General features: G+C 32.0%; 1 protein-coding gene across 2 annotated transcripts; it reads right to left on the reverse strand.

Moving 5' to 3' along the window:
- Positions 1–1,274: 1,274 nt before the first annotated feature.
- LOC114389257 (cysteine synthase-like) lies at positions 1,275–9,769 on the reverse strand. 2 transcript variants are annotated; one of them, XM_028349892.1, is made up of 10 exons: positions 9,352–9,769; positions 9,140–9,249; positions 7,618–7,675; positions 6,369–6,632; positions 4,753–4,890; positions 4,495–4,546; positions 4,325–4,404; positions 3,136–3,195; positions 2,724–2,804; positions 1,275–1,730 (listed from the first exon to the last, which is right to left on the reverse strand). In XM_028349892.1, the coding sequence occupies exons 1-10, from the start codon at positions 9,598–9,600 to the stop codon at positions 1,638–1,640; spliced, it is 1,185 nt and encodes a 394-aa protein (XP_028205693.1). In that variant the 5' UTR covers positions 9,601–9,769; the 3' UTR covers positions 1,275–1,637. The 2 variants fall into 2 exon arrangements, with proteins under 2 accessions (XP_028205693.1, XP_028205702.1); XM_028349901.1 differs by lacking the exons at positions 1,275–1,730; positions 2,724–2,804; positions 3,136–3,195 and adding an exon at positions 4,081–4,194.
- Between the last annotated feature and the right edge of the window lie 1,807 nt (positions 9,770–11,576).

Here is an 11,576-nt window from a genome sequence, read left to right on the forward strand (position 1 = left end):
AATTTGTGTTACTAATAATGATAGACAAGTAAAATGTCTTTAAAATTTAAATAAGCATTTTTGTAAGATTGATTTTAAAGTGATATGATTTATATTTTAACATTTTTATCATTAAAGGTAAACTAGTAATAAAATTCTAAAATTCATTCAACACAAATTATTTAAAATTACTTCAACTCATAATTAATTATGGATTTAGAATTAATTTTTAAATGTGAAATTCAACACGTGAAAATTTACCTAAAATTACATTAACTTTTATTTCAACATGAGGCTTTTTGACCATTATGATAATAAAAAAACTAATTACCAAACTAAAATAATAAAAAAATTATTTAACCGAGGGGAGTGATTTTGAAGAAGAAGGCACAACAAAGTAATTATAGTTGGCACTTTAAGAAAAAGAAAAATTTGTTACTTGACCATTTGATGTTTATGTGTGTGTTTTTTTTTTAAATAGTTAATGTATGTTGTTAACTGTATTGACTCCTTGCTTATATTTGTGTAGAGTCGCCATTGTTCACGCTACTCATCTAGGCATGTGCGTAGTCACATCATTTTAAAAATTATGTATGGTATCACATGGTTTTAAAGTTAAATTTATGTAATTTTTTTCAAAACAAAATAAACAATTTAATATATTTTTAATTTATGTATCATGAGGGAAAAAAACAACTTTCAGTGCGTTTTAAAATTAATACGTCTGCTACCACAAGGCTTTATATATTATTTTTCAAAAAAAAAAAAACTTACTTTAATATATATCACTTGTCTACAAAAACTACATCCGCTATATTTATACTTTACTATCCAAACAAGAGAAAAAATATTAGGACATTTACACTAAAGTTGTGGTTTATTATAACCAATAGCCTATGGGATTTATATATAAGAAAAAAACAATAGCATTAAGTGATTCGCATGAATTTTATTATAAATAATTAGTGTGAGAGATATAGTTATCCAGATTAATATTAATTTTTAAAATAGTTGTATAGTTTATACATAAGGAGACATGCCTAGACATGTAGAAGGTGTCAACAATGATAACGCTACTACCCAAATAGTCAAATACAACACAAGAAGTCAACGACACCATACATTAACTATTTGTTTTTTTTAAGCATCAATTGTATTGACTCTTTGCCATGCCTTTGTGTCCAAAACCACCCACCCAAGGTAAATAGTTATTTTTTTGTATTTTAGTTTGATATTTAGTTTTTTTTTTAATTATCATAATGCACATTGATGAAAAGATATAAGATCCACAAATATTTTTGAAAATTTCCTTTCATTTCCTCTCTTTTCTTCTCTAACCAAACAAAGGGTTAGAGTCCAAAGAGAAGGCAGTGTACAAAAAGAAATAGATAAACTGTTTCATCAATTATTTTTTAATAGCGAACATAAGGCAGAAATTTGCTACGTTGTCATCAATGCCAATAATTATTACATCTAAAATTTCTTCAATCAAGGGTCATTAATCTGTGTTGTAAGTCAAATCAATGACCTGTACACAGTTATCTAATTTCTTGAGTGTCAAAAATGAGAAACACGGGCATAACATGGACATCTGACACTGTCATTCCATACAGATACTTGTGGAAAATGAGTATGAAACATTAACAAGCAAAGTCAATTCATGGCTCAGGTTGCATTTTCTCGCATTCTTCCCGTATTGACTGGAAAAGAATAGTTGACAAATATCTTTCACCAAAGCTTGGGAAGACAACCTGCAAGCAATATTGCGCATTAAAACGTAAGAGAATAATTTAATACTGAAATTTCACAATTATATGAAGCTTTTAAGTACAAAAAAGGTAAAATTGGCAGAAACAACAAATGATAACGTTTATGCAGATAGAAAAAGAAAAATTGCAGGATGTGAAGTGATCCTTTTCTGGCTACATACCAAAAACCCCTCCTTCCCCAAAAGAAGAATAAAAATTTCCTTTAAATTATATAATTCAAGCTAGTTGTGCCAACCAGAAAAGAAAGGAAAGAGAGAAGAAACTTAGCTCATAATAATAGCAGGGCAAAAGCACATAATACACAATACAAAGCATTTCCAGCCTGAATACTAGGTGGATGCACACTAAGCACTATAGACAAATCTAGCTAAGTTTTCATTCCCATCCTTCCAGGTCCTTAACACATAAACCCACCAATCAGAAAAGATGAACAAATAGGACAAGATAACCATGTATAAACTAAGAGAGGTGCTATTTAGTACGAAATGTAGCAGTGCAAATTTTTATGAATTTAATATTAACAAATCAAAGTGATGGATAACAATTCAAGCAAGAGAGAGAGAGAGTATTAGCTGAATTCAATAAACTTACCTTATTTAAAATTCATGTGGATTCGTACATACATCTTTTTGTACTAATTATCATTTTCCATAAACTAAATGGATGAAAATTAACAGTGTGCTACTATGCAAGCAACTGGATACTTAAATAACATCATAAACCAGTGGATAAGACATAATCTGCACACTTTCCCTTAAGAGCCAAAACCTAGACCTTGCTTTGAAGGTCAGGTTGCTAAGAAAAAAATTAAAATATGATCGGATTGGTAAAATGAGAACTCCATTTGTATGATGTTTTCATAAATTCAGCAAAGATCCATCTCATTCCAGAACCAAAATGGATTAAATTTTTTGTACAATTATTATGTATTGATTTTGATCTTTTTCGTAGGCAATATGCATATTTTGATCTTACCCCAATAAGCTTTCCTGCATTCTCAGGCCTCTTTCCAACCTTCAAAGCAGCTGCAGCTGCAGCTCCTGAAGAAATTCCCACCTGTTTTCCAATTGAAGTTAGCAGAGCAGATGAGAGGCAGAGTATAAAGCCAGCATATACAAACTCTTCATTGGTGTCAGAGTTGAAGTCTCACAAGATTTGAAGAAAATTAAATCCTAACATGCAAGCTAAATAACACAAGTTCTTATGCCCTTCACAATAGGGTGTGGGAAGGATCATTCATGAACATGACATTTTATTTAATATATGGTGAGGGTGCTAAATGCCATTATCTTGTGCATGATTGTATGTGCATAGGATATGGACACCAGAACACATTAAGAAACTCAAATCACGCATACAGTTGAGAAGATGAACATAAAGGACTAACCAGCAAGCCTTCCTGGAGTGCTAATTGCTTTGCAGTTTCAACTGCTTCATCACTTGATATCTGCCAAATTCATAACAAAAGGGAAGATTAATTATAATACAGACAAAGAAAATGTAGGCATTCAATATTTATCCAGGTCAGGCGGTCCCCATTATCACATGCATAACAATAGTCCAATTGAACCCAGTTTTTAAATGTGCAAATACTGGTCCTGAATTAAGAGAATCAATCACAAGAATTTAGAAACAAGAAGCCAGTGTATCAAGAAATGTTTATTATTGGCCAGTACAGCAAGCAAATGCTTAAAGAGGTAAAGCAAACATAAAAAGCAAAATGTCAACATCAATTTTGCATAATTCATTCCTGTCCGTGAAAGATATTCTGTATTCTCTGAATCTCTGATATGTGCAACATATAGTAGTGCACCACATTCACATGTGTGTGTGTAAGCCACAAAGGTGAATACCAACAAGGCTTGCCATGAAACAATTGACAAATTAGATCATTAAAATTCAGGAACAGATGACAATTAACTCATGTGAAAAATTCAACTAACTAGTACAAGTATGCATGCAAGACAATCAGAAGGAAACATAAAAGATACCAGCAATGTATAAAAACACTATTTCCTATTTTAATAGTCAGACAAAATATACAGCAATAAAATTCGTTAGTCCTTTTTAACACAGGGGTCCAGAGCTGTACAATGGTAGTAGAATCTGAAACTTCAAGGAAATACACATGGCAAAATTGGAAAGTAAAAATGAACTCTTCATTACATTTATTTGACAAGGAAAATACAAGCATAGGAAATAAAACAACATTAAGGCACTGTTAGTAGCTACTTCAAGTAGATTGGGGGGATTGAGATATAGCAATGACATTTCATTCAAGACTAACATCAATATGCAAATGACAAGAGGGAAAATATCACCTCTCACTCAATTTGTTTACAGATGGTCAGTAGACATGGAGCACTTGTCGTGATAATAATACATGCATGTTGGCCAGAAGAAATCCATACAACAGAATCAGGCAGAATGATTCAAATTTCAAAATCTGACAAGTTCGGATAGTTGCTTTTAGAAATAATTAGTAACACATTTTTAAAACACTCAGTTTAGGAAACAACAGAAAACATTGGATTATAACAAATAGAAGAAGACAACAGGAAAGCATAAGAACAGACCGCTATAACTTCATCAAGCACATCTTGATCCAAATTCCTGGGCACAAAACCAGCCCCAATACCCTGAATTTTGTGAGGTCCTGTGGTTCCGCAAGAAAAAAGATATAACTTAGAAATTAAAATTAACATATTGGATTTGAAATTTGTAGAAACTTGTTCCGTTTTTGTACCTGGCTTTCCACCTGTAAGTATGTTGCTTTCCAGAGGCTCTACGCCAATAACCTGATACATAAAGAAAAAATGCTTAAAGGAACCCAACAAAGTAGAAAGCTTTCCCAAACAAAATTATGCTTCAGATGATAAGACATGAGCAGTATACTGAGTATATAGATTCATTTACACTTATTGTATGGACCATTTCTTTACGTCATTATATTGATTGATAATAGATAAATTTAGGTTTGACAATGCCATTGAGAATGATGTACCTGTATTTTCGGATTTTGTTGTTTTAGGAATTGGCCAGCTCCAGAAACAGTTCCACCGGTTCCAATTCCTGCAACTAAAATATCTATCTTTCCTCTAGTATCTTCCCATATCTCCGGGCCAGTTGTCTCATAATGAACCTGTATAGTTGAATCCAACTTCATATATCAGATCATATGGCAGCACACCATGCTATCTATGTAGGACATTTCAATCAATTTGAAATTAACTAAATGCAAAGGGGGTGTACAATATTGGCTCACAATTTGATCATTCGCCCAATCCCTTTTCTTTTCTATAGCAATCTTAGAAAATAATGCCTAAGGAGACGAAATTTCAAAAAAAGTTAAACTGCCTGGATGACTTTGTTACTTCTGAGAACCCTGTAACTAACTTTAACCTTGTGTGTGTGTACCATCTGTCATGATAAGGTGTTGCTGAAAGCTTAAAACAGAAGAATGCAATAAGGGAAAGAAAGAGTACTGAAAAGGAAGATCAGGAATCATCTTAGAGCAATAGAGGACACAACGGGAAATCACAAAGAGAGAGAGAGAGACAGAGCACATCAAATCAAAAGAACCAAGCAGTTCCTTTGCATATTAGAGAAGAAACTCCTCTAAAAGACCACGGGCAGAAAAGACAGAGAGAAGCTAATATTAAAAAAATCATCTCATTTTTTTATCACAACTAAATACCATCAAATCAATAGTAAAAATGACTGTTGACAGATGACTAGTTTGTAAAAGCAAGTGAATAAATGTTTGAAATTATGCTTTTTCCAATGTTAAAGTGCATGTGAAACAGTGAAAGTAATTTGAAATGGTTTATTGTGAGAAACATTACAAAGGTCATCATCCCCTGGGAGAAAGTAACCCAAGAATGGGTTTGATGAACTCTTCATTGCCGCCAGCTAGGGTTCTAAGGTTAGATCATTCATTTTGAAAAACAGTTCCTACTAGAATTAACACTAGCAACATTGATGAAATCCTAGTTTCTGCCAGCTAGAGTTCTAAAGTTAGGTCATTCATTTGAGGAACAGTTCTCCTAGAATCAACAATAATGAGATGTTGCAGCTGCACAAACCAAACAATATATTGTCTCTGAATAGTTGTATGTCTGTGTGATGGGATACTACACTTCATAAATGGCTATAGACTTCCTAATACATTGTGCAGCTGTTAGATACATAAGGGCTTTGGTGTTTGGAGTAGGCTTGTTGATATGTCTTGGGAAACTTGGTTATGCTCTCATAGTCACAGCTATGAGCATTTTCTTCTAATTAAGTTTATGGGCTTGATAAGAAAATGGAGGACTGAGGACAAAGTGAGGTGGCAATGGGCTTTATATGTTATTTGGTGCCTTTAGCGGGAGCAAAATGCATTTATCTTTAAGCGAAAATTTACTTTTGCATTTCAATTAATGTGGACTTTGTGACTACAGTTTCAAGCAAGACTTCCAACTAAAGATAAGTAAAAGAAGTATCAACTACCAGTGTGGAGTTGTACAACACACGGGCCTAACCTGGAGGCTGGAGATAATGGTGCACCCTGCATGAGTTCCCATTCCCAAGAACATAGGATTCATGCACTTAAACACAGAATAAGGTGTTATCGTTTACCTTAGGATTTGAAGGATTATCAAATTGTTGAAGCATGTATGAATTGGGGGTACTTTTTAAAATTTCTTCAGCTTTTTGTACTGCTCCATTCATGCCCTTTGCTGCATCAGTCAAAACAAGCTCGGCCCCAAATGCTTTCAAAAGAACCCGTCTTTCTAAACTCATTGAAGCAGGCATTGTCAAAATTAGCTTATATCCTCTTGAAGCTGCTATAAAGGCAAGACCAATTCCTGTGTTCCCACTAGTAGGTTCCACCAATATACTCTGAAATGCACATGAGAAACAAGTTAAATCGAATAACAAAAAATTATGAACCAGCATTACATTTATTTGGCTAAAGCTAATCTGAAATAAAGTAAATCACAACAAAATTCAACTAGCTCCTATTAAGATCATGGTGTGCTTTTCCAAAAGAACCACATAATGGTCCCAACATAGATGCAGCATCAAAGTAAAGGAACAATACTGCTTCATTGCACCCCAAAGCAAAGAGTTTGACTTGCCAAAATGTCCAGACTAAGTTATATTTCTGGAATTGTAAATATCCAAGCAAAGTTGTGTAACATGTCATATTGATCACAGGAAATAGTTTATAATAAACACATATAACCAACTTAAACTCAGATTAGGGCATATAAAGTTTCACAACATTTTAAAAAATTGCTCATATGCAGTCACATTATAAAGCACAACATGCTCCAAAGCATGCAAGCATAATTTCTTGACAAAAGGCATGTGTATTGATGATTTTATTTCGTTTTTGAGAGAATAGTACCTGTAAAGACAGAGAATGATAAGTGATACGACTTTTTGGCTTGAATATGCATAAGTGATTAACAAGGTGCATGATAAGTTTTATTTTATAGTCAAGCAGGGAGCTGCAGTGCCAGGGTGTAGCCCAAGAGTATATACATAAGGACATAATAAACCATATACATCAATTATGTACAGATACTATTTCTATAATTTATATTTTCTGACAAAAAAATATTCTCTGCTACAATTAATGCCTGCTATGCATTACAGGTGTGGCTCTAGAACAATATTGCTAAGAACATTTAAAAAATTTGGTGTGTCCATAACGATCAACCATAAAACCATTTGATACCTAAATAGAAAATGCCAACCATGCGAACAATAAATTGTTTAGGTGGTCTGCATTAGCCATGGTTGACATGCAGCAAGAATTATAGGGAAATCTCATATTACACATACTATGAAATCTGCATCTGCTTTCTATAATTTTTACCTTCCCAGGTGTTATAGCTCCTCTCTGCTCAGCATCATTTATCATACTAAAACCAATCCTGCAAGATGAAAATTTGAAAGCATTTAAAGAAAAAAAATACTAGAGACAGAATAAACCTCCAATAAGCTAATTTATGTGACCAAATAACTTATGCGGGCTCAAAAAATAAACCTCCAATATGCAAATTTATGTGATCAAATAACATAAATGAATTTTTGAGTTTATACCTAACAATAACTGAAATTATCACCTAATAGTAGATACATAATTAAGTGTTTTTACTTGTGCCATATAAAGAGTTATATGTACATCCATATTAATATCCAATACTTATTGTAAAGCTATCCTTGTCAAGTCAGCCTAACAAATAACAACAGAAACAATAAAAACCAGCAAAGAAATCAATAACAAAATCAAATCAGCTGCCTTTGCCACATGAAACTTTTCAGGCTTATTTGGTTGAAGGAAATATTTTCTTTTTTCATTTTCTATCTTCACTAACAATTACAAGAGAAATGTCAGCGGTACACTCTTTGGTATTGGTCCATCTTCCCAAAAGGCAAAATGTCAATTTAATTACCTCACATACAGGCCACATTTCAAAGAGCATGTTTAAAAAAGTATATGGTGAAGATTCCCTGGTCACAAAAAATGACACATTGTTTTCAGTTCATTTCATGTTTTTAAAAGATGTGTTTAATTTATATACATTACATTGTTGGTCTAAAATAATTTTGCACAGCCATCCAATAGAAATTAATCTTATCACTACATAATATTAATGAATAAGATGACATAGTAAAATGGTCAATTCTTATTGGATGTCAGTGCAAGAATGTTTTCCACCATTAGTGTATTCTATTAAGTGTATGTTTAAATGTCACTTGAAAAGTTCAAAAGTATTCCCTCTGGTCTCAAATATAAGAAATTTTTTTTCACATATAAGAAAATTTCAACTAATTTTACCTTATTTAATACTATTATCTCTAAATCACCCTTCGTTTAGTTGAGGTGTTAGTTTCAATGACTCATTTTTATCCTTGATATCAAGTTCCTTTGAAGGGTAAGTTGAAAAAAAAATACTTTATAATTAAAATTGATGCAATTAAATGTGGTTAACTAACTTTCTTAGTGTGCCACGATTTATTTTTTCTTATATTTGACACCAGAGGAATTACTTTTACTTCTAAAGTAACTAAGTGCTTCTGCAAATTCCAATGAACAAATAGAGAAGGGAAAAAATGTTACTTTAAAAGTAAAAGTACTTTTGAGTTCTCTCAACTTCAATCCACACTTCATTCCTACTTTGGAATTCATGGATGTACATTGGAATTCCCAAGAGCACGTTTCAAACTTTTATCCAAACATAGCCTAAACTGTTAAAAAGTTATGCACACGAACATTTTTCACTAGGACCACAACAACGACGACAAGGAAGCCTTATGCCACTAGGACATGGATCACACAAAGTCATTCAAAACGGTTAAAAACCACACACCACTTAAGAATTGAAGTTTCTCACCTGTCCTTGACACTACAACAGGGCTCCATAATCTCAAGCTTCGCAGCAATATTGGCCACAGAACCCTTCACGATATTGTTGAGGTAAACCATCGGCGTTTTCCCTATGAGCTGCGCCACGTCAGCAGCCAAAAAAAAAATTAACCCTGAATTCTCACGCATAAGCGAAATCACAAAAACAAAAAAAAACCAAAGATTTTTTTTTCCACTGACCTGTGTGACATCGTCAGCAATGTTGAGACCTTCGGTTTCGGTTTGGGGCTTAACGGAGACAGCTTTGCAGACAACGGTGGAAGGCGACGAGGAGATCCTCGTGGTGAGTGGGGGCGGACGGTGGCTGTTGAATTGTCTCAGTGACGTGGCGGTAGCGGTGGCGGTGGTGCGGGTGAAGGCGAAACAGTGCTGAGTGGGTGCAGGCGAAGAGCAAGTCAACGAGTTGATTAAGGAAGCAGAAGAAGCCATTGGAGAAAGATTGGAAATGGGAGAACGACGACGTTTGTTGAGTTGAGACGAAACCCAACCCAAAGTCACTCACTACTACACAAACACAATGAATCGCACGCACTAATCACACTAATCACTGATCATCACTAATAGTAGTCATATTTTATCCCTTTAGTAGTTGCTCTCTCCTACGTTTGTGGATGGGAAAAAATGGGTTTCAAATAGAAGAAAGTGACTATTCACAAGGCAAAGGCACAACTTGGCTATGATAAATGACAAAATTGACCCAAACCAACTTACCCACATGCCTACACAACACGCAATTTTTTTCTACTACTATGGTAATTTTATCACCTTCGTCTTATTCTTTACTGTCACACTCTTTATTTGAATTTTATTATTTTATATAAAAGTATAATAATAAGAATTTATGTTATAAAAAGACAATCGTTTTTTCTCTAAACAACAGACAAAATATTTTTTTTCCATAATAAAAAGACAACATCTCTGACAGAACTAGAAAACGAAACAAGATATATTTGTTGCTGAAATAATAATTCCAGTTTAGAAATGTTATAAATAATACTAATTCGTTTTCCTAAATAACCAAGGGAACAAAACATAAGTAAAGCCTCTGTGATTGATCAAAAAAGCCTCTGTAATTTGTATATAACGACATAAGCCTCCGTCATTTACTATTATACTAGTTATAACCCTTGGTTCCTTGAAATAAATTTTAAGAATTAAATTTAGTATAGTTTTATTAAAATAATCTTAATAAGTTTATATTTTTGAAATTTTTTAATGAGATAATTTAAAACTGTAATATTGTAAGCAAATATATTAATTTTCAAATTATGACTTTAAAAAAAATGTTATTTTAATTTTCAATAATGCTATTTTAAAGATGTTACTAATTTCTGTAAAAAAAAAAAACTAGAAGGTGTGACTGATAATTTTTATGTGTCAGTAATAATGTTATAATTTTGAAGTTATTATTTCAATTTACAATTGGTATATTATGTAACAATTCAAGAATTAATTTTTTAAATGCATTTTTATATGGCTCACATTTGCAGAGTTGTCAAAGTATAAATGTATTTATATAAATAAATAAATAAATTTAACTATATATTGTATGGAAATTTTTAATTTAAAAATATAATAAAAGTATATTAAAGAAAACAGTAGATTTCTTATCTTTAATAATGAAAATCTTGTTTTTAACATAAGAATATATATATGCGCGCGCGTGCGTGTGACTTTTAAAATTGAAGAAAAAGTTATAGATATAAATTATTTAGACAAAGGCACATCATATATTTACTAATATGATGTGTGAAAATTTAAAAATAATTTTTGAATTAGAACATGATTAAAATTACAATAAAATCATAAATTAATTTATTTAAAATAAAACATGTATTTCCAATTTGTATGTAATGAGATTTGAATTTTAAATCAAGTTAAATTAAAATTAACTAGAATAAAAAAGTTATAAATATTTAATGTAAGAAAAGTCATATGACTTTTACTTAAAAAAAAAAAAGAAGTCACGTGACTTTAATAAATATCAGAATTATTAAAAAATTATATAAAAATAATGTATGGTTTATAATATAAGGATAGCTAAAAAAAAAAAACTCTTACACAATTTTATCTTTTTAAAATTCCACTATTCTTATATTATTAGTTACTTTTTTTTTCTGTCACTCTTATTTTTCTTTATTTTTTAACTTCTAAACCCTTTTCTTTTCCACCATATTTGTTTTTAAAGATGACACCCATAAAGCCCAATGAAAGCTCTGCATGTTTGCTTAAAAGCCTTCTTACAGCCATCAAAACAGACATAAAAACTGTCAAACCTGGGAAGTACATTTAAACTAGGTTTGTCCACCCTTATTCTGCATATATTGGCTTACCTTCTTTTGTCAGCTATTTACTATACTGCCATAACATATTGTATTATTGGTCTTCATCCCCTTCAATCATTT

Source organism: Glycine soja, chromosome 2, assembly GCF_004193775.1.
Source record: "Glycine soja cultivar W05 chromosome 2, ASM419377v2, whole genome shotgun sequence".
Taxonomy (NCBI): domain Eukaryota; kingdom Viridiplantae; phylum Streptophyta; class Magnoliopsida; order Fabales; family Fabaceae; genus Glycine; species Glycine soja.

What these genes read in the sequence shown, in the direction of transcription:
- LOC114389257 (XM_028349892.1), bottom strand. Translation starts at nt 9,600, where the DNA reads ATGGCTTCTTCTGCTTCCTTAATCAACTCGTTGACTTGCTCTTCGCCT. An exon ending in GAGCTATAACACCTGGGAAG is followed by an intron (nt 6,633 to 7,617) that starts GTAAAAATTATA and finishes TGTGCATTTCAG; the next exon opens with AGTATATTGGTGGAACCTAC. An exon ending in ACTTACAGGTGGAAAGCCAG is followed by an intron (nt 4,405 to 4,494) that starts GTACAAAAACGG and finishes GCGGAACCACAG; the next exon opens with GACCTCACAAAATTCAGGGT.